This window comes from Fringilla coelebs (genome assembly GCF_963513975.1).
Source record: "Fringilla coelebs genome assembly, chromosome: 9".
In the NCBI taxonomy this organism is placed as follows: Eukaryota; Metazoa; Chordata; class Aves; order Passeriformes; family Fringillidae; genus Fringilla; species Fringilla coelebs.
The window spans coordinates 31,140,151-31,163,464 of record NC_140067.1 but is presented as its reverse complement, the minus strand read 5'-3'; the positions used below and the strand labels follow the sequence as shown (position 1 = coordinate 31,163,464).

At 43.0% G+C, this 23,314-nt stretch overlaps 1 protein-coding gene across 2 annotated transcripts in view; it reads left to right on the top strand.

The window, feature by feature from the left end:
- The window catches only part of ATF6 (activating transcription factor 6), a 73,517-nt gene that overhangs the window by 17,472 nt on the left and 32,731 nt on the right, over positions 1-23,314 (top strand). The window contains exons 10-14 of one of the 2 annotated variants that reach the window (XM_084211492.1): positions 5,549-5,692; positions 7,431-7,550; positions 8,884-8,986; positions 10,422-10,486; positions 14,341-14,452. In XM_084211492.1, the coding sequence (XP_084067618.1) occupies positions 5,549-5,692; positions 7,431-7,550; positions 8,884-8,986; positions 10,422-10,486; positions 14,341-14,452 (544 nt within the window). Of the gene's footprint in view, positions 1-5,548; positions 5,693-7,430; positions 7,551-8,883; positions 8,987-10,421; positions 10,487-14,337; positions 14,453-23,314 lie in introns of both variants that reach the window. The other variant, XM_084211491.1, reaches the window with a different exon arrangement.

Sequence of the window (23,314 nt, the reverse complement as noted above, 5' to 3'; positions counted from 1 at the left end):
TTCAAAAAGATCCCAGATGTCTCCTTGAGTAGCATGTGCTGAGCAGGCTGAAGTCTGGCACCTGCCCAGCATGAAGGGCATTGACCTACAGCTCAAACGGCATTCTTTTGGCCTTACATTAGTTTGTTTCCTTAACATTTCTTCTGAATTCTGTCTGTGCTCCTTCCTGCCTCCATTCCAGAGCAAAGTGGGGCTGGTTGGTTGGAACCAATGAGTGGAACTTCCAAACTCACAGTGACTGCTTGAAGCATCTCTAAGAGGTGTTCTGAGAGCAGAGAGCTGCAGATCATGGGCTGTACTCCAGGGTCAGTTTCTTTTCCTCAGTTCATCTACTCCTGGGCTTTTTTTGCATTTGGTGAAGGATAGAAAAGGATTGGTTTTCTGCTTTTTGCAAGCCTCAATAGCCTCCCATATGTCTTCAGGAGGCTGATAGGCTTAAATGTGATGTATAGTAAACCTACATACAAATGATGACAGCCAAATGCCTGTTAATTTCTTACTCACTGGTAGAGAGGAACTGGTGAAATGTGAAGAAAAAACTGTGAGTTGAGTGCAAGAGGCAGGTTATCCAGGCCCATGGCTTCTGGCTGCCAAGGAGAGTTAAAGCCCTCTTGTTTTAGCAGAAACAGCAGAAGCATCAGAAGACATTTGAAGCTCTTAACACTTGTAATACAGGAAACAGACTTGGGGATGTTTGTGTTTGATGTTTGTGACACTGAAAGAACATGTTTCAGTACTGAGCTGAGCGTACAGTTGTGTTGGGGATGGCCCAAAGATATAAAACTGCTTCTGCAGCACACCTTTGGTCTTGTGTTGTAGTTTCTCCTTGAAGACAGGGGGAGAAATCGAGAGAAAAAGGACAGGCTCTGAATGAATTGGACATGGGTCTATGTTCCAGACCTTTCAATACCTCTCTTCATAGGTTGATCCTCGAATAAAATTGGATACCTTTGGTTTTCTTACAAACTACAACTCTGGGAGCAGGAAGGGATAACTTCCTCTGTCCTCTGCTGATCACAGCCGCAAGCTTTGGCAATAAAGACCAGATAATGGTATGGAGTTTTCCAAGCAAAGAAAAGTGCTCTGGGTGACAATATTTGTTTTCTTCCTTTCTTTTCCAGAGGCTTTATTAAAAATAAATTAAAGCATGCAAAACACAACAAAAATACACAAAAACTCCTCTTTGGGTTGCTTTCCTCCTCTTATGCTGCAGAGGAAGAAGGCTGGGCTGCTCTCTCCAGCCCAGCACTCAGAGGGCAGCTGTGGAGCAGCCCTCAGGAGAAGGCAGAGCTTTGCTGTCAGCAGATGGTGCACTCATCCGGAGTAGAAATGAGAAATACTTTCCAGAGAGTGTCTGGCACTATGGCAGCCTTGTCTGGAATCAGTTAGGAAGAGGACAAGGTCTTTGGTTGGTGTCTCCTTGCAATGTCAACTTTAGCTTGTTGGAAACTTCCCAGTTCATACTCAAGAGTTCTGTCCCCAGAAAACTCTTTGTTATGATACCACTATTGCCTTTTGTCTACAAATTACTGTACAACTTAAATGTCAGTATTCAAAACTTGAAGCACACAGGATTTGTTCAGCCAGAAGCACAAATGAAATTTAGTTTGGGCTCCTGGCAAGACTTGCTTTCACATTTATCAAACTGACATTCAAACCAAAGAAGTAAAAATACAGCTAAAATATCAGGTGCCGTTGAATGCCTGGAGAAACCATGGCAGGAGTTCTGCTTTTCTTTCCCTCTAATAATCAAATTTATCTACACGTCGGAACAAACATCTGCATGAAGTATTTAGTGGTTCTTTCTTTTTTCCCTTGGATCTGGTTTTGTGTCTGAGCAAGCAGAGAGCTCAGCCAGCTTGGACAGGGTGTTTGTGGCTTGTGAAAACCCTTTCATGCTCACGGTATCTGGGATGTCCAAATGCAGCCTCTAAAGCCTTGCTAGGCACCCCAGGTGTGTGAGTGAGCCAAACAGGAAAGATTCCAACTTTTAAAAGAGTGTCTTGCCCAGTAAAGCCAATTCTCAGCTTCAGCCTTTTTTGAGTTGTAATGTGGGGCAGTAACTTCGTTCCTGCGATTAGCAGGACTTGCGCAGGGCAGGTATGCCAAAGTGCTCTTCCTTTTCCAACTTTGCATCTTGTAGCTCAACAGGATGAAAAAAATGTCAAGGCTTTTGCCATCTGTCATATTAAACCAGTTCTTAAACCAGCTGTTGGTATCTTAGTTGAAAATACTGTTTTTCTGAAGCTTTCTTCCCTCTGAATGGGATCTTCTACCTTTCTTTTTCATATTTTCTGGTCTCTTCTACCTGATGCTTTTAAATGCCCAATATTTACCTCCTCTTCAGTGTGATGGTGCTGGGATTTGTTCTGTAGACCTTTCCTGTTGCTGCTTGTATTGTTGCTGTTCTGCTTGGCACTTGTGAAGCTTAGCATGCCTGACCTCGGCAGGTGTTTCCAGATGCAGTTCTGCAGGACAGGTCCATTGCCATCCCAGCTGCTTGAAGGGATTCCTTGCTCCTAAGTCATGCTTTCCCCCATATTAATTTGAGATGAAGAAGGAGGAATATTTCTCATAGCCTGTCTCAGACCCTCAGGTACCCACGTGGCAAGAAGAAACTGGAGCACCATTACCTGCACGTCCTCTCCTATTTGATTCCTGAAGATGGAGCCCTATTTATAGACAAATTTCACTAGTGTTCCCTCTGGGGAGAAGGGAAGAGGAAGAAATGATACAACAGAACAACATCTTCCATTCAGATGGGGAAAAAACTAACAAAACTCCCAAAACTCCCCAAGTAATTAGAAGGTGAAAGTGGGGTAGGATTTCAATTTGTGGGGCTTTTCCTTATGCAGAACTAAAGTTATTTTGGTTTCAGGTCATTGCCATGAACCAGAGGAGCAACAAAAGGGATTTTTACTTTATTTTTTTTCAGACATATCTGAGACATTGAGAAGGAACAGTCATATGCAATGTCCTAGAAAAAGAATGGGAAAGGGGGAGTGCAGAAGTGGCCTATATAGCAGAAATTGCTGCTAGCTCTGCTTCAAAAGAAAAATTACCAATCCTCATAAAGGAAAAGGTATTGGAAAAAATACCCTGATATCATATCTTGTTCTCAAGTTTGTGTTCACATCGTCAGAAGTGGGCACCATGGTTTAGGCCTGTAAGGGGGAAAACACACTCTGTTACCTCCTTCTTTGTCTTTTGCTTTTGAAGATATCTTCTTTCAGGTTGAAACATCCCGTGCTCAGCTGATGAAAAGATACAGATGTTTTATGCTTGAGAAGAGGGAAAATAAACATTTCCTCTCTTCCAGAGCTGATGCAATAAATGTGGTGTGTGTGGTTTAGAAATGGGTGTGTAGCTAAAACAACTAAATCACAGAAAGGAAGATTAGCTGTGCTTGTGGAGCAGTGTGTATCTTTATCCTTGGTTCGGATTGGTCTCTGTTGTTCAGAGTTCAGGGTGAACTGCAGTAGGAATGAATTGTATGTGACACTTCACCTCGCCAAGCTGGAACCTGAAAATAACAAGAATTGCTTTTGCAGAATGAGACAAATAGGAAGGAAGAAGCATCATGGATAAAAAGGATTTCTTCTGCTTTGATTTTTTTCTCAGCTTTAACTAACTAGTTACGTGGGCAGTTTCTCTGGTTCTGTGTGTCATTTTGAATGGGAAAGGAGAGAAGTAGGATAGACTGAAACACCAGATCCAGGAGGTCCTGCAGCACACTGGATGGCTGATACACTTCAGGCTGTAGAGAAGGGATTTGCAGGAAAGTTAACAACTTTCAGATCTTCTGAGGGATATTCTTGGTCTAATGAATAAAGTACCGTGTACTTCTGCCTGTCATGACTCCAGATTAAGTACAGTAAGGGCATTTCACAGGTGAGTGGCTTCCAGCAGGAACGTGAGGCATCTGTTTAAGAATCCGCCTTAGTTTTGAGCTCTGGTTCTTGGGCTTGAGACGCTGCCAGTTGTGCTGGTGCTGTCTTTGGCAGAGAAGAGAAGTGATCTCATAAAACCTAGTAGGTAGTGGGGATTGGTTCTGTAAAATTGGATAGGCCTGGTGTTGCCTGATAGGAGGTAATGAATAAACCATCCAGCTTTCTGTGCAGTAGAAGCAATGAGACATTTGGATACCAATGTACACAGGCAGTAAGGAAACTGTAAGTACTTTTCTGCCCATTAGCACAAGTGAAAGCAGAGCCTGTAGCATTTCTGCTGCCCTCACTCTGTGCTGCTGCCTAGAAACCTGGAGGAGAGGAGGCAATCAAAGCAACATCAGCCTGAGTCGAGGATTGTCCTGACTCCTATGGTTCAGAACATGACACAGTTGCTCACAGGGTCACTGCTAATAGAAGTGCAAAAGTGTTGGCCAAAGAGAGGGAATTTCTAGGCAATTCTGTCTGCCTTCTGCTTAGTTGTGGAGTATTTAATCTGCCCTCCTTGCTAGGTTTTGCCTGTCTCTATTTGCATTTGTTGCCTGTTGCAAAGTGATGCCATGTAAAACCAGGAAATACTGGTCTGCTGGACAGGAGGGGTGGGGCATGAGTTAAAATACACTCTGTGAACTGTTATCAGCATGAACAGCAGAGAGCTCATCAGTGTGCTGAATTGCATTTTTATGTTTTCACTCTGTTGCTGCTGGTGATGCTCTGCTGTTGGCAGCCAAGAAGGTTAGGACTTGAGTTTGTAAACATGCATATTTCAGGAAGCAACTGTGTTATGAAAGAGGAGTGGAGAAATTCAAGTATTGCTTCTGTGCTTTTGAGAGTCTCTCTTGTAGCTCACCCTTCTGAAGATGCAGGTCTGGTACAGCAGTGGTGGGCTTGCCTGTTCACGTGTGCAGTGCTGCTCCCTCTCTGCATGGTGTGGAGGGCAGCACAGATACTCCTGGCTGCCTGAGCAGCCTCCAGGCCAGGATCCTTCAGTCCACGCCAGCACACACCAGATCAGGGTGTCTGGCACCATGGCCTGTTGCCCATGGGGCTGTTGGCCCTGCCGGTTGTTCTGAATCCAAGCAGAACTGAACATATTTAGGTTTGTGTAGAGTCTTCCTAGATGTCTGGCATAACATTCCAGGCTTGCAGCTGCACGGAATTTGATAGCTAAGTTTTCCTTACACGTTGTATTCATAGAAACTATGTCAGTTGTACTTTGAGGCTGATGAAAGTTGAAGTTTAGGCATGCTTCAACTTGATTGTAGGTCATTTTCTTATCCCTGTAGACCTGGGTTACAAGCAGAGCGTTCATAGTTTCAGCACGTGAAGTTTGTGTGAGGGAATGTGAAAACTAGAGCATCTGAATCCTTCAATCAATTAAAAAAGAAAAAGAGAACAGAAATGCTTTTCTGATTACTGCTGCTTTGAACAATGATATTATAATGACACATCCATTTTTTACAGTAGATACGACGTGAACCTTATCCATGTAATGTAACAGCAGCCAGAAACTTCTCCACCTGAGTGTTTCCTTACACAAAAGTGCCTTGCAGACCTCCTGTGTGTGTGATACATTTTGCTATGTTTATTGTGTTTTCCAGTGTATTTGAAAAGGATCCCAATGGAGTAGATTCCACTGTGAGTTCTAACCACCGGACCAGAAATCTTCTGGAGTTCTCAGCTCACCAGGAGTCCAGCACAGCTCAGAAGATACCTGAGGGCATAGTTTCTGAGAAGAGTAACAGGTGAGATCAAAGCCTTTTACATATTTTGGGTGGCAATGGGCACTGGTGCTTTTGCCCTCCCTGCCTTGCTCACCTTTTTGGCCGGTGCTCTTCCTGCTTTTACAGAGTACCTGAGCTCTAAACACAGTGTTTTGAAAGCTTCTCAGTTTGCTTTTCAAATGAATATAATGTTTTATCTCCCAGAGTACCCAATATGAAGAGTTTCAGAAGTGTACGTGTGGCTGTGCTGCGCAGGGTTAATCCGCAAGTGCTTGTCACCAAGACTTTGAGGACCTTCTTCAATTCAGCTGTTTACTTTTTTCCTCTGATCTATATTTTAGCTTGCATAGTTGTGATAGCTGTCATGTTATCTATCTCTTCTTAGTTTGCAAGCTGGAGTACTTATTTTCTTAGTTGCTCCAGAGAAGACTGGGGAAGTTCATGAGTAGAAACATACTCTGCACTTAGCAGTGTCTTTTTCATTTTAAAAAGTCCATCTGAGTCCATCCATGTGCTTATCCATTATTTAATTCAGTACTGCCTTTCAGGCTTCCTAGATCTCCAGCATGCAGTGCATAAGTGAACATATAATTGCCTCCAGATTGAAGTCTGGCTAATACAGCTCATGTTTTCCCCTTACAAGATCTATCCTATTAGACTGTCCCTTTCCAGCAGAGTGTTTTGGCTGGTTGAACAAAGCCAGGCACAGATGTGCAGAAAACCCTAATGTATTTTGCCATGCAAAAAGAAGGCAATAAATCAGGAGCATTTTAAGGCTGTAGCCATGGTGAGGGCTTTGTATCCTACGTGCTGCGTTTCAGACCACGACCTGTGGGACAGAGGAGTGGAGTGGTTCTTTTAGGAGGATGTGCTCGTGCCTGTACCTCCTTTTCTTTCTCTGCTTCATCCTGGGTTTGGCAAGCTGTGAGCTCTTTGCTGCGTATTCTTTATCAGTCCTAGATGCAGTAGAGAGAAGCAGACTTGAAGTTGGAGAGAAAGCTGGGAAAGGGAGGGGATTATGAATAAGGCTTTCATAAGCTCTTATACCTGATTTTTCAGAAAGAAGTTGAGGTTCAGGAGCTACAAGTCTATCAAAATCAAGAGGACTAAAGCTGTTACATTGATAACTGGTCAAGAGAGAAACCTACATTAGGTATTTGGTGATAAATAGTTAACCCCTCAGGAATTGCTGAGAGTGTTACGGATTTGTGTACTGAGAAATACATGCTCCTTTTCACTTTTTATCAAAACTAAGCTAGTTTCTGGAGACAGAGATGTAAATCCTCTCTACTCAGTTATGATATAGGTTGTGGCTGCTCAGTTGTTATATAGGTTATAGTCTTTCTATCTGCATGGTTATAGTGGATAATAAATTTAGTATTTCTGTAGCAAGTCTTGCACAGCTCTGCAATGAAAACGAAAGCTGTGTCTGCAGACATCACATAGTTTGCATACTATGAGGAATATTTTACAGACTACATATTCTATCAATATCTGGCCTTCTTGGGAAGAGATCCAACATCTGCTAATGCTCATCTGTCTGCCCTGCATTGAGAGCTGTCAGCCCCCTTTGAGGGATTGACTAAGAACATTGGATGTTTGATAGGAATTGTTACTCACCCATTTCAGAGGTCTTATGGGAGCAGCTGTAACATTCATGGGTCTGCTGGTGATAGTGCTCATTCTCTGGCTTTGCTCAAAGGGTCATGAAAAAGTTTTTTAAGGGATTTCTTGCTGTGTTTTTGTTGATTTTTCCCAGGTATGACCCTTCTGTATCTGATAACAAAGCACTAATGATAGTCTCAGAAGAACCACTGTTATATATTTCACCACCACCACCCCCCTGCCGGCCTCTGATCAACAGGACGGAGTCGCTGAGGTGAGAAAACAACCTGTTGTGAGCATTTACAGTTTATTAGGAGTTGATACATCAACTCTGTGTTGGCTGAGTGCTGCTGGACAGCTGTGGATGATGCTGTTGTCCATTCATGGTGTTTATCCAGTACATGACCAGTGTCTCCTAAGTGTCTGCACTGTCCAATGCCTGCTGTCATAAGGACAGATCCACCTGGATTTTTGTAATCTTTCCATGATTTTTGGTAATGATTTTCACCACTCTCTTTTCACACTGGTCATTTGCAATAACCAAATAACAGTTTTCTGATTGTCTGGGGGGTTTTCGTGACTTAAAAGACAAATCACTTCATATGTAGAAGTGTTAATGATATGGAAATCAAGTCCAGCTAAAAGCCTTTCCCAACTCAGTTATATAAGAGATGGTCTTCTATTATTCAGCTTCTGATAGAAGCAGTCTGAACCTGACATTGCAGATGTTCATTGTTCGCTGCTAGAAAACACCTAGCTCCACTTTTTCCATAGATATGAGTCATACCTTATCTCCATTCTCTTTGTCCATTCTTTCTCTCTGATTTATTTGCCAAAATTTATCCTTAATCAATAATTTGTCTTGGATTCATCAGCTTTTGATTTTATATTTCAGTAGTTCTTCCAGTAATTACAAAATTACTGTTTGTTGGGCAAAAGAAAGGACTGTATCTATTTTATGTGGGAACACCCATGAATCTAAGTCTTATAGAAAAATCTTACAATTGTATTTTCTTCCTGTGGTATTAAAAATAAGTTATCATAAGGTGAAATAATAGTAATCTTCAGTGTCTATGATGCCTTGTAGTGGCTACCTAGAACAGAGGCAGATAAGATTAGGAGAGTTAAAGCAGGTATTTATTAAAGGCCTTCAATAGGTACACCTTGGGCAGTTGAACCCCACCGAGGGCCTGCACTCAAAAATGGATGACAGGCCATGGGTTTTCATACTTTTTTATGTTTGGTCCATTTGCATATTGGGGGTTAATCTTCCAATTACAGTTTCAGGTAATGAAGTAATTTACCCCAAGTTTGCACCCCCCCAACTCACTTTGGTTTACGTTTCTCAGGGCCTGAGGCAGTAAGGTGTTCTTGTTTCCCAGGCCTAGAGAGGAATTGTTGTGTCTGACTAAAATGTGAAGACAGCAGCTAACACTGTACATGGAGTTTAGAGCTATATGCTAAAGAACAGCAGGATTACAAATGTATGAAAAATAGAAAAGCTAAAATCCTAAGGCATCATCTCTATGGCAGCTAAACTGTTATATAACACTAAAATCATTGTGCCAGGGTTGTTTGCAGTCTGTGCTGATGCTGTGCTTTCCTAGGCTGACCCACGAGCTGCGAGGATGGGTGCACAGGCACGAGGTGGAGCGCACGCGGTCCCGGCGGCTGAGCAACAGCCAGCAGCAGCGAGCACGAGTCCCGCAGGTGCGTGAGCAAAAAACCACCCCGTGGAACACTCTCCCTCACTTGGCATCATAGACAAAAGTGAGCAAAAAATATCACTCCATGGAACACTCTCCCTCACTTGGCATCATAGACAAAAGTGGCCATCGTGCCTGTAATTAGGGCAGCCAACACATCCCATTTTAAACTGCTGCGCTTGGTTGATTATTATGTTGTCAGATTTGTTCTTCCATTCCTGCTCTTGAATTCAGGGTTTTAAATTGTTTTTTGCAGCCATCAAAATATGTTCAGCATTTTTTAAAATTAAATAAATCGTTGTCCTTTTTATGGCTTCTCTCTAAGGATAAGCAATTGCTTAATGGAGAGAAATACAACCTACAGCACATTCATCTGACTCACTGTTAAGGTTGACAGCTGATTTGTTTTGTTGAAATATTTCTATTGTTTAAATTTTTGCTAGAGGGATTATTTTTTTTTGTACGACTACAGAATGATGAGACTTGTGCTCATATTTCCCATCTTTTAAAATCTCTTTTATCTAGATGGCATACTTATATCAAGGCTGAAATTAAGACAATGAATTTTCAAAGTATTTAGATTGATTACATGTAGCAGTTGTTGCGGTTGTCCAGAGTGCCACGACCTTCCCGAAGAAGCGTCTTGAAAAAGCCACCTGGGGGGCACAGGCACGTCTGTGCTCCCACCGGCTGATTTCAGCTCTGCTGTCACCTGGGGGCTTTGTGTGGGGCTCAGGGAGAGCCTTGATTGAGCTTCTTCCTCAAAGGAGCCCAGGGACAAAGAGCCACCCAGGCAGGGAAAGCAGGGTTTTTATAGGGACCTCGAGGGGTGGCACAGAACACCAGGGCCAGTGGGATGAGGGCACAGGGGTTCAGGGAGGGGTAAGGGCCACTGGGGTAGAAGAAATCAACATACAGTTGCTAGGTGTTTTCTGAGGGCAATATTCTTGCTCACCATTACCAGAGGGTCGTAGCTCAGGGGTTGGCCCTCCAGGGGAGCGTGCTAGGCTTTCCCTTTGCTGGTTCTCCAGCCCCCACATAGTAGCAGCTTTAAAGGAATTGAGCCTCACAGTGTGGGAAAGACTGCAGTTTTCTAGAGAAGAAATGTTGCGTATTAAACTTCAGATCCTTCTCACTGGTGTCCAGAGCAGAATGGTGGAATGTTTAGAAATGTTGTCTATGGTGCCAAGCTCCCTTTCTTGTCTCTGAATGTTGACTTCAAATTTGGCTGTATTAAAATCTTGCTGGTTTTGTTGTTCCAGCTTGATTGATGACCATTTCAGTTTCTCATGTTTCAGTGGAAAAATGCACATTTTTGGTGCAGGGCATTGATGAATGTCTGCCCCCCATTCTGTGTGTTCTATTTAATGTAGTGGCAAACCACGGAATTGCTTATTGCTTTCACTTTGTGTCATCTTTTCTTTTTTCCCCTTTTTCAGAGCTCCCTCAGTGACAAAGCAGATTCCCAGCTAATGGCCATGCCTTACACAGAGACCAGTCTCAGGTAAGGCAGAACAGCTCCTTTGTTATTGCTTTCTACTTAGTAACCTAGTTTATCACCAACAGTTGGTAAAGAATGTCCATTTTTCATCTTCTCAGGGTTCTGATGCCAAATACAGCTACTTTTCTTGATCTAATTCTGTCCCTCATCAAATAACGGCTTCTAATTATTTATATTGCACTTAAGGGACCCCTGTATCACAGCTGCACTCTTCCAGGGCTTTTCTAGCTATGAATTCTAAGAAAATCCTTGCTTTGCTCTCTGGAATCCCTTTCTAAACAGATTTGAGTATTTAGGGAAAAACAGGGGGAACTGACTTTGGACTCTGAGAGCATCATTAGTTTGTAACAAGGTTTCAAAGAGCCATGAGTCTGGTTAGGGAAAGGTTTCTCTCATCATATTCAAGGCTAGAGCTATGAACTTAAAGTACCATTGTATCTCACTTGCATTCTTTGTCTCCATCTGCTGACTTTTCTCTGGTGATTATTGGAGCATGTTAATGGATAGTTTCCTGATGTCCCCTGCCCACCCTTCTGCATAACTCTCCTGTCCCTCTTCCCTGGTGACAGAAAGTACTGGACAGAAAAGATTTGGGAAACAAAACTTCTCTCTCCGGGTCTCTGTGTGAAACTGTTTAGGAGGCTGTCTGCTTTGAAGTGCCAGAGGAGTGTAAGAGCAGAATGGAGTATTGAGGGGACTTTTTGGTGAGAACACCACCTGAAATGGTGCTGTGGGAAGTAAGACAGCTGTGGCCTTCCTGTTTGCACTGCTGCTTTCAAAGCAGGATCAGCCTAGCAGAAAAGAGCAAGCTGCAGGCATATGTTATGGAAAACAGGCTGTCAAATTTTGATACATCTTGACTTACATGAAAAAAAAAAAAAGAGGAAAAAAGCTTTTTGAGTTCTGCAGGCAGATGAAGGATAGCTGTTTCAACTGAGTACTGATGAACAAGCCTCATGCCATAAGGCGGTTTAATATACATGCTTGCATTACTCTTGAAAAAAAATTATCTGGATTATTGGAAACAGTGTGAAACATCATGCATCTGTTGTACTCTGAAGGAAGTGAGATTTTTGGGGTTTTTTTTCAGATTTAGGATGTTTATGTGAACAGGACCAGTGAGTCATGGCAGCTGCATGCTGAGACTGTCCTGGAACTGCCAAGAACATATAACAGATTTCCAGTTCCTCTTGGAGCCACCAGCTATTAGGTGCTCCATGAAATCATAGAATCAAGGGAAGTTTAGGTTATAAAGGACCTCTGGAGATCTCTAGTCCAATGTCCTCTCAAAGGCTTAACTTCAGGTTTACTGAATGCCTCTGTTAGAAGAGAGAGTCTCCATCTCCATTGTAATCTCCGTCAGGAAGCTGAGGATTGAAAAGAATTTCAGGAAAGTCAAAGCAGTGGAGGAGATAAATTTAAGATGATTTCAAAGAAAATCATCAACACCCCTCATCTCTTTATAGTCCATGTGGCTTTTTAGAGAGGTGATTTTGTTGAGGGCTTATGTAAGAGTGCTTCTTAAGGCTTCAGGTATCAAAATGATAAGCCTCCAGTTATTTTCCTAAGTTTTGCACTATTAAGATTGTGGTTCTTGATGCATAAAGCACTGTGTCCTGCCTCATTTCTTCCCAAAACAAGCCTGTGTGCAACATCCCAGCACTCTGTGATGCATAACAAGCAGTGTCCTTCAGAGGTTTAAAACAAAAGCTCTGTTTATCTCCCAATAAATGGCCAGGTTCAGCACCGTTGTTTGGGATACACAATTTAAGATGGTGCTTTCTTGTGATATGCAAAGGTGTTACTAAAACAGCTGATGGTTTTGCACCTGGTTTTGGTTCTGGAGTTCCTCCCTCCCTTTGCTGGAGCAGTCCACCGCAGTTGTTGGCAGATGTGATGTCCTGCCTTGCAATAGTCACAGCACGCACCACAGCGTGTGTTGCAGTTGAGATGGCTGTGATACACAGAGTATCATCATACAATTTCAGAAAGCTTCAGCTCTTACAGAGTAACACCATACCAGATCAGAGGGCTCCAGGTGTCTGCCCATACAGAGTGACATCATATCACTTCAGGAGGCTGCAAGCATCTGCCCCTCTTGTTCTTTAGCCCAGCCTTTTATACCCCTCATTGTTCATGCACTGTACCTGTGTGCCCTCTGTTCCCTTCTGGGACTGGTCAGTACAGCTGGGCACTCCATGGCTCATTGCTTTCAACACTGTTCATTTGCTTTTCACACTTGTAGCCCATTGGGGTGAGGCTTGGCTACAGCCCCATTCCCAATTACCATAAACTGTGTACCTACAATAATCCCCTGGTATTGCTCATATTCCATGTGTTACACAACTGGGAGAGCTTTGGAAAGGCCCCGTGGTTTCCAAGTGCTTTGGGGCAGTTTTGTCCTGCGGCTGGTTTTCAGGTCTTATTGTGTCCCATGGAGTGTGGGCAGGCACACAACTCTGTGTGCCCTGTGTCAGCTCTCAGGATGTGCTGTAGGTGCAGTGCTGGTGCCTTTCATCACAGCCCAGCTCCAGTGCTCCATCTCAGAAGGGGCTTGCTGGGCCTGTGTATTTTCGTGGATGAGTAATCAAGCTCAAATTAGCTCCAGTCTTTGTTTCCTGTGTGTGAAGGACAGGACCTGATTCCTCTCTTGCATAGTTCTGCAGAAGGGGATGTGTAGAGTAGAGCTGCCTGCTTCTGATCCCCCCAGGACTTACACCCCCAGTCCTATGAAAGGGCAATTGGCCTGGCAGCTGCAGTGGAACAGAAGATGGTGACAGCCTGTTATTACTGCTGCTTGAGAAAATCTCTTGGTGATAGATTTGTGCCTTGTTATATTTTATAAACGTACTGAAATAATCTAAATTAGCCCCCCTAGTTCAAAACCTGGGTCAGCAGAAGACAGCTTGGGAGGGGAGCGGTGCCCGGTCGGTGTCCTTGCCACAAACACACAGTGTGCTATTAAAGTGGAAGAAATTAAAATGACAGGTTGAAGGTCCAGCTAATGGTTTCCTGAGTACAGCTTTCCAGTGTGATTAAATAAGTTCTTTTGGAATGGGATTGGGGAAGTATTAATGATAGCAGTATATGCTAGGAATTTCTCACCTCTCCAAGATAAACAGTGGATAAGTTCTATGATTGTAGGACTTGCCAGTATTTTGGCTTAGAATGGTTTAGAGCATCTTTTCCTTGTGTCTCATATGTGTAAGATGAGAACCGTGGAAAAGATAAGCCAGAATTATGTGAATATCTTATTTTTGCTCCTCTAAGTTGAAATTAAGAAAAAACTTGGAGTTGACCAGGGGAAAAAATCTTTGAGTTGACAAGAGGACACAGCAGAAGAAGAAAAGAAATGTGGGTGAGAAATAAGGTGAATTTGTCATTTGACAGTAAATTAAAAGCTTTGTTTATGCTTAACTTTATCCTTCTTTCAATTTCAGTGGTTTGGATTCTTAGCAGTAAAAGAAAATTATTTCATTACTAAATATTTCGATATTTTATTTCAGAATGACATTTTGTCATTAAATTTATTTTCAGAAGTCATCACAATTTTTCAGATACCTTAGGTTGAAACTTTTTTTCCTGTTGAGCTAGCAAACAGGTTTTTGCTGGCCTCAGAAGCATGAACAAAAACAAATCTGGAAAACCTTGCCATAGTAAGACCTTTGAAACACCTTGAACTTTCAAAAAGTACTGAGTAGTTTCATTGTCTTCAGCTGTGTTCTGTGTTCCTCAAGCTTCTCTCAGTGGAGGAAGAGCTGGAGTTCCTTTAAAAAGCATGTCTCCAAAGTCATTGTCTCACTGAAATGAACTGTCTTGTCTAAAGGAATTACCTTTGCCCTTCTTCATTTCAGCAGGAACTCAGGGAATGAGCTGCAAGTGTATTATGCCTCTCCAAGGAGCTATCAAGACTTCTTTGAAGCAATTCACCGAAGAGAAGATACCTTCTATGTGGTGTCATTCCGCAGAGTAAGTGTAACAGGGGCTGGTACTGGCCTTTTACTCAGCTCCCTGAGATTGCTTCTAGCAGAGATACCAAAGATGATTTAGTCAAGATTGAATTTAAATTTGTTTCTTCTGAAATTATCCTTCTCTGTGTCCTTTGCAAGTGACATGGCCAGATCATGGTGTTTGTAAGACATGTCCATCACATTGGGAATGGAAAGAGTTTTGCAGGAAACATTATAGTGCCCGGGCAAGACAGCCCAAAATTGCATGAACTCTGTGGTTAAACACACATTAGAGCTACTTAATAGGGGTACAAACCTTCTGTGCTTCTGGTTATAGGAGCAAATATACCCACTGCATAAATTATTACTGTTAGCACAATATGGTTTCTGTCTTCCCCTAAACCTCTTGCATTTGCAGTTTTATGTATCACATATTGCAGCTGTACAGGACAATTTTTCTGCTGTTTTGTGACTTGTAGGTTGACACAGATAATGCTATCTGTGCTGTGATACAGCAGAGGCTTGTGCTGCAGCTTTGTCAGGCACAGCCTCACATCTGCAGCGCAGTTAGTGATGGTAAAAGCTGTTATAAAATGGAATTTCAGGTGTCTGATGGCACTTTCTGTGCTGCAAGCCTGGCTAGTGTCGAAGCCGGGACAGCTGCAGCAGTGAGAAGCTGGTTGGGATCTGGTGATGGAAATGATCAAGGCAGACAGTGGTTGAAACACCAACCTGGAGTTGGAGGAACTTCTTCCCTCCCTTTTGCAGAGGTCTTGATGAGTCATTAGATATGTCTATAATGCACATTTGGCTGACCCTGGGCCTTGCTGAGCCTCCTGCCCTGCCATTTTGCAGCTGGGGTGTTAGATGAGAATTGTTCTGTGCATGTTCACACCCAGCCATGATCCTGCCAGGACTCTGCAAAGCTCCATTTGTTTCCTCTTCATAGGAGTGACCCCAGAGGGGCCCCGAGGTAACAGAGCACCAGTAGCGACCACGACAGCAGCTCACCCAGCTAAAACCAGTTCTGTGTAAGAGCACACAGATCAGCACAGCTAGTTTGAGCAGTTCCTGTGTTGTCATAACTACCAATCTATAGATGCCATAGGTACATAGGTAATAACAGCCCTGTTCCACCTGGTACACAGCAAATTTCTTAATTTGTGAGATGCACGCCTATAGGAAAGGTTCAGGCAAAATAAAAACAGCAATGCTCTTCTTAGTATTAAGGTTTTATGCTGAGTAGAAATATGAGGTTAGCTTCCAGTCGTGGGATTACTGGGTTGTGTCACAAGGCTGGAATTTTGTTATTAAATGCTTGGCATGTTCTGCTGTTCTTTCAGCTAGCAACACAAATATAGCCAGCACCAGGCTCCACTTATCCTGAGGATGAGGAGAAGGGAGCAGAGAATAAAAGTTTTCCTGGAAACTCTGCACACAAAGCAGAGCAGTGTTTGTAGAGTTCTGCACTTGGGGCCGTTGCTCCAGCCCACCTGAATGCATGGATGTGTCCACAGGTCCTGTTTACACTGTTGGGTTAATGACCTGGAAGTTGTCAGCTCTCATTTCAAGTGGCAGAGCTGTCCTTGGAAACAGCATGCCTTGTGCCAAAGAATCCCTACAGCTTGCTCTGCTCTCTTGCAGGGAGGGGTGCAGGGGCCTTTTAAACCCATCTGTGAAGTTTATTTGGTTGCAAAGTGTTTGGTATTTCTGTTTTATGAATGAAGTGTCCTCAAATAGGAGGCAGTTTCATGCATTACCTCATTTATTCTTTTAACAGGGCAAACCTGATCTAGCAGCAAGCTCTACCCTGAGGCACTTTTCAATGATTTGCTTAGATTCTTTTGTGAGTGCAGAAGAAAGGACTCCTGCACAGCCAGAGGGGTGCCATCAGCAGGGCCTCAGCCTGGGAGGTGCCCTTTCACCTCCTCCTGGGGATTGCTGACTTCATTTTTTCTGGACCACAGCTCCCTTTTCCCTACTGATTAGGAGCTGTGAGAGGACTGATTCCTCTCCAGTCTGTCCACAATTCACTTGTGTTGCTTGTGCTTGTCCAAGTGAGGAGCCAAGGCCTGCAGATGAAATGTTTTGTTCTCCTCTCTCACTGTTTGCCATGCAGACACTCCCCATACTTAATAAGCTGTTACAGCCCTGTAACATAAAAACCAGAACAAGAATCATGTAGTTCAAAGTTGCAGGGAATGGGTGGTCCTGGTTGTAGTGCTCCGAGTGGAAGGTGGACTGTGGATGTCAGGAGTTCCCGTCCACCTGATGACCCTGGATCCTCTGTGCCCATTTCCTGCTCTGCAGCCTCACAAACCACATCATTTCTCCTGGATACATGGGATAAAATGGAACTTTTTTTGTGCGTTCTCACTTGCACTGCAGGAACCATGCCCTGAGTCCCTTGGATTTTCTAAAAAATGGGTTTTGCTAGGGCTACCCCTGCCTCTTACATGGTAGGGTTCAGCCAAGATTTCTGGAAGTGCAGGGCTGGGAAGCGAAGCTCTTGCACACTGCATGTTCTTCTGGTGATGCTTGCTACCTGCAAGACTGAGATTCCCATGATCTCATAAATGTTATTGTCTCTCCTTTGTCTTGGAAGGCTTGCAGGTCTGCATATTTACAGTTGAAGTTTATGTGTTTTGGTTTTTTTTTCCTTTTTAAGGAGGAGAGAGGAAAATAAAGTAGCATTTGGATCAGCTGAGTCCATAGAAGAAGCAAGGCTTTTGCTCTGGGTCTAAAGAAATTAATTTGTTGCTATTATCAGGGGTATCTGTAATGTCATTTTAAACAAAAAGAGTCTGCTGTTCTGCCAGCCCCTTTGATTTCCGCTCTGTAATGTCTGTGATACAAGTCTGCTTGATGTGTCCTAAAAGCCCAGTGGAGTGTGGATACAAAACCCCAGCTGGTGGATCTGAGGTGCTCTGTCAGCAGGGAAGAGACACCTGGCTGCCTCTGTGTGAGCCTGGCACCCACACAGCTCTGTCACAGCTCACATCTGGTTTGTCACAGAGTACTCAGGCCTTGTTTCTAGAATTACCTGAATAGCTAGCTTAATTTGAAAAGTAATTGAGTAAATCATTGGAGAAAAGAAATCTCATCCAATTTACTTTGGCCTCTAAATGCTGCTTCAGATCATTCCACCCTTGTGTGGTTAGGATCAGAGTCCTCACAACTTGGAGTGATTAAGCAGTAGATTTCTCCATCCTGGAAGGTTCACTCAGTGGTGACATCTCTGCAGGCTTATTTAAGGACAGTGACATTTTTTAGGGTAAGAATAATTACTGTTCTTAAGGAAAACACAGTTTAAAGTTTAATTCACTTGGGAAATTCAGAGGACTTCTGGCATTTCCTTTCACTACTTTCTCTATTTCAAAGCAGAAATGTCTCCTAATATCAAAGTTTGCCATTTGCATTTATTGCAGTGCATATAGAGTATCTTACAATAGAATGTAGTAAAAACTAGATATTAAATGGTTTCTGTTTCTTAGTGATGCTGGCCCTTTGGGAATCAATGGCAAAGCCTTTACCAGCTTCTGGAAGACCAGGAATTTGCTTTATAAATTTCTGTTTCAGTGCCATAAACCATAGAGCTTCATGGAAACCTCTTATTATGAAAGGAAATTTCTGGTCCTGTAAGCCAACATCTGCAGTAAGCATTTAACAGCTTTTCGAGTTCTGCAGACAAGCTTTTGCTGAAGTGATTAAGCCAAATTTCAATCAGAACTTTTGTTCTTTCTTTGTTTGCTGGAGTACAAATGTCTAGGTTGAAAAATGTGCTTCTGTTGGTAATAAGCCTGTGCTGTGCTATTTTGAGATGATATAATTGTATTTGGGATGATCTGTTACTTTCAGGAAGCAAAAGATTATAAAGCCTGGCTTTGACATGCTTTGCTGTGCTGCACACACTGCTGGCAACAATAATTTGAATGTGGCAGGTTCCAATTCACTGCACTCCTGATGCCATCAACATCCTGCAGGGAGAACTGCTTTAGAAGAAGTTGGCTTCAGATGATGTTTCACAGCCAGAAATTCAGTCCTAACATATATTTTCTTCCTACTTTGTTGCACTTGACAATGGGTGGTTTTTACTGAACATGGTGTTTTCTGCTGTTGACTTTTCTGTGGATTTCTGCAGACTGGGATGTGTAATTTGGTGTTTCGTTCAGATGAATTGATTAGACCCACACAGTCCTGCTGCCCCTAGAGCAGCTCTTCTGTTTGTTTGAGTCTTGTGGATTTGCAACTGCTGTCGGTTAACATGCAGATTTTTGAAAGATTTTACAAACTGCCCTTTTTCCTGTGGAACCTTAGTAGCTGTTCAGAGGAAAAAGGTTACTTTATCTCAGGAGTGTAGGATTTTTAGATCTTGTCCTATATTTTATAAATAAGCTGAGAATAATATGTGGCAGAAGAACTGAGGCTAAGGGCATAGTATCCATGATAAAATTGTCTGTCCTTTTCAAAGCAGAGGTCACCCTTTAGCCTGTCTTCCCTGTGAGGCCAATTCCTGCCTCTTTGGGAGAATTTGAGGAAGCAAACAGAATGTGTGATTGTGCTTCAGCATGCCCTGAAGCTCAGTGAGTCAGCCTCTGTCAAACTACAGCTGTATTTGACTTTCAGATTTGAAAATCCATTATGAAAACCTCCTGTTTCCATCTAAGTATTGATAGTGAAAATTAATCTGGCCTGTTGTATTCTTAGTTACAAATTCCCTCTTTTCTGGCCAGACTTTGGATTCTTTCTGTGTCAGGGAATTTTCTCCTTCCAAATCCCCGGTGTCCATACAAAACCAATCAAGCAAGCATTCTTGCTGGTGTTTCTTGAACTGTCTTCCTTTCCATGTGGAACATTTCAGGTAGGCGGGGAGGAGGTAGAGGTGACTTCCAAAGGGATGGAGAGGTGGTGGGGAGAAGGTTTCTCTGTGCTCTTCCTGTTACTCAGCTGGGGAAGATGTTGCTTTTGGTAGCATCTTGGAGCTTAGTCCAAAAACCTCCAGAGAGAAATCTAATGATCTAAAATGAAGTCTAAATTTTTTTGTTGGTCTATGGAACCCAGATGGCCTCACCTCTGTCCTGGGATTCTCAAAATACTTGTGTATGCAAGTTAGGTAAAAGGACGCTCAAAAGAAGTTAATTTAGGTTTGCAGCTGAAGGCCAGCAGTTCTTTAAAAAGTGTTTCTGTCAACACCTTCTGTTTTCCAAAAAACTTGCCTATGTCATCATTTGTCACTGAGGACATCCTTTGGGGGCCGAAGCAGCAAAGAGCTGTGTGTGTGCTGTGGAGAACAAGCAGCCTGAGAGGAGGGGGAAGAGAAGGAGCAGGCAGTGAGACATCCCAGATGTGTGGAGGTGGAAGCCAGAGAGGAGCAGCCACGAGTGGCAGCTGCAGTCCAACATCTCCTGCAGCCTCCTGGCTCAACCAGGTGCAAACAGGAGGGACCAGCATTGCAGAATGGTGTTTCTGAGAAGGGAGGTCATGCCTGTCCCAGCAAGTGGGGTTTTGTTTACTTTGTTCTGTTCTTAGCTCCTGCTTGGAGAGCTGCTCCTACTTGGGAATCTATCCCAAGGCATTTTGGAGGCAAAGTCTTAGTCGCTCTGATTTTTGTCTCCTTGGGTCCCTTTGAACCCCACTGTCCTCCAAAGAAAGTGGAGAATTGATGTGGTGTTTTTGTTAGTCTATAGAACACAAATGGCCTCACCTCTGTCCTGGGATTCTCAAAATACTTGTGTATGCAAGTTAGGTAAAAGGAGTTAATTTAGTTAGTTAATTTGCAGCTGAAGGCCAGCAGTTCTTTAAAAAGTGTTTCTGTCAACACCTTCCATTTTCCAAAAAACTTGACTATGTCATCATTTGTCACTGAGGACATCCTTTGGGGGGTGAAGTAAAGAGCAAAGAGGACAGATGTATAAGGGGAGGCAGGAAAGTCAATTGGAATATGTCTGGCATGAAGCAAAAGCTTCTGTTGGATTTTGTGTGTATAGTCTTGATTCGTTTGTCTTCTCCATGGTTGCTGAAACTTCATGAATCATATTAATGCCATCACTGAATTTCTTTACACATCCCAGATCTAACTAATACTTTGTTATTTTTAAACTAGTATTTGGAAGGACAACATACACTGCAGATAATTATAGTGAAAATAAAACATGCTGCAAGAAATGTCTCCAGAACCCAAAGTGGTTGCAGGGAGACGTGACCAGTAATAGCATACATGTATTTAAAATGTGCTGCATGCTTGAGAGACAAAGAGCTGTGGGCAAGAAGGAAAGGAAGATTGTTGGGTTTGGAAAACCTCTGTAAAAGTCCCACTGTTTATGAAATTGGTGTGGACATAGGCTAGAGAAGTATAATTGGGAAGTGTGGGAGGAAGATGTGATTATATAGTGGGAATTGTCTCAGTAAAGGAATGACAACAGTATCTCATTAATGAGAGTACAGAACAGCACTAATAAGAGTACGGAACAGACAATTGCTACCCACAAAGTGAGCAGGAGCACAAGTTTATCCACAGACAATTAATTTGTGTTCAGTCAGAGCAAGTGGTGAAAACAGGGAGCTCTGAAACAGTTGCCTTCCTTCAGGAAATAACCCAAGTTCAATCATGCATTAATAATACTTTACTTATGCCAGATAATAGTGCATCTTTCTGTAGTGATAGCATGGTGTTCATTGAAGAAAATTTTACTCAGATTATTCTGAACAGTTCCCAGAAGGGAATGATGGGCCCTTGCTTATGATCTGTGGCAGTATTTAATTATGGGATGGATGCTGACCGAGCCCTAACTGTACAGAGACATAAATGGTACCTTCACCTCTGGAACTGCAGTACCCAGTGAGACACTGACTTGAATCTGATAGGAATGAACTGCTTGAAAAAATGACCTTCATGATACTTTGTTTGCCTTGAATGGCAGCACATGCAGAGAGCACTTGAAAGTATCCCTGCTTGCTTTCTCAGTTCAACTTCACACTTCCACAGCTTCAGACTAGGGATATTTTTCTGTTCATTTTCTGCTTTTATATCCAATGCTCTAGTCTGTATAAAAGTAAAGCATACATAATAGAGATGGGTTTGGTTTCATTAGTGTCCTACCTTTTAGTGAATATTAATCATTACAGTATTACATTTGAGAGCATTATTTGAAATCTTAGGCACACATTTAGAGTTAATTCTGGTCAGATGAAGTTATTTGCTTCCAGTTAGAATTAATCCTTTTGCCAGATTTTTAGCTGGACAGCACACAAAGCTTATTTTATGAAGTAAGAGCCCAGGTGCTGTTATGAGTGTGTGCAGATTATTATCACCTCCCACTGGACCGAACAGAACTCTTGCAGCTTCCAGGTTTTATTTTTAAATAGCTGATACTCCTAGGACAAGAAGTGTGATAGAATTCACTCTACATTTTCATCTTTAAACTGGCTTTGAAATTGCTTGAAAGTGGAACATAAAACTTGTTTTCAGCTTCTGGGTCTCCTAGTTGTTTGTGGTCTATCTGCTGGAATGGTGATGGGTGTGAGAAGAGATCATCTTGCCTCGTGGCTGGCACAGCTTTGCTCTTCGCCCTGCAGTTGGATAAACTCCAGTTTTGCCAGCACATTTCATAGAGACTGTCAGGCTTTGAGTTAGTGATTAGGAAATCAGAATGCTGTGGGCTAAGCTGAGATCCTTCTCACTGGAAACCACTGTTCAGGAAATCCTCTTTCTGTTTTGATTGCAAACGTTAAAATGTGCCTGTGAATACTTCTGGCACTTGAAAGTGTTTTTCATGGAGAGAAGGCAAAGCTGTGCAGGAGGTGCATGTGCACAGTTGAGCAGTGTGTTGCAGCATGAAGATGCTGTGCAGGAGTGGCCTGCCTGCTAAATGCCACGGGCCACTGCCCTTGGAGCTGCTTGGCAGAGGGCCACCGAGTATTGCACAAGGGATCATTATTGTTCCTTGGTTCCGTGACTATCCAAAACAAGGTTGGAAGAGTCAGCTGTCTCAAAGAGGGATATATCCACTATGAGGAAAGTGGTCAGAGAGGTCATGCTGTGTGGGAAGGTGCACAGACCTTCCTCTCAGGATCTGAGTCCGGCCAGGCTCCTGTGTGTTAACCAATGCTCTCCTCTGGGACTCTAGAAGTGCACATTCCCAAGCTGTTCCTCAGCGGGGAGATTCTTAGGTTGAGTCCCTCGTTAGCACCTGGGAAGCCCTTGTTTAATCTCCTTTCTAGGAAATCAGAGCTCTTCTCCTCTCTAAGAACAGTCCTGGGCATTCAGACCTGCAGTTTTTCATCAGGAACTCAGTAGGTGATCAGTGGACAGGTGACTCCTGGAAAAGGTGGCTGAAAAGAAATCAGTCTGCTGTCTCAGGTGGTCTGGGAGCAGCATCTCCAGAAGGGCATCTCCTTAACATCAAGGAAATAACACTGTGAGTTTCTCTTTCCTTTTGCTGGTCCATATGTTTGGCATTTGCTAACCAGCTGTAAGCCTTAACTTTCCAGCAGGCAGCCGAGGTGCTGCACAGAATCCAGGCACGAAGTTTCCTTTCCTTCTTCCTTCTTCCCACTCAATTTCCGAAGTGCCAACATAGAGAAACGTATAAAAATGAAGCTAGACATAAACATGCTGTCATTTGGAGAAAAACAACAGATGCAGCAGTTTGCTTGGTGTAAAGTTTAGCCAAAATCAGGTAATTGCAGCTCTAGGAGAATAAAAGAAAGTGTAAAGAACTGCATTTACACAACTAGAAGGAAACTTTAGGTTAAGGCTAAACACAGGTGTGGTACTACCAATGGTGAAAAAAGGGTGTGAAGCCAGCTGGGTAAATGGCAGTGTTGTGACAGGGTATTTCCATTTCAGGGTAGAGCTGGTTGCTCTTGGCTTGGTGTGGCG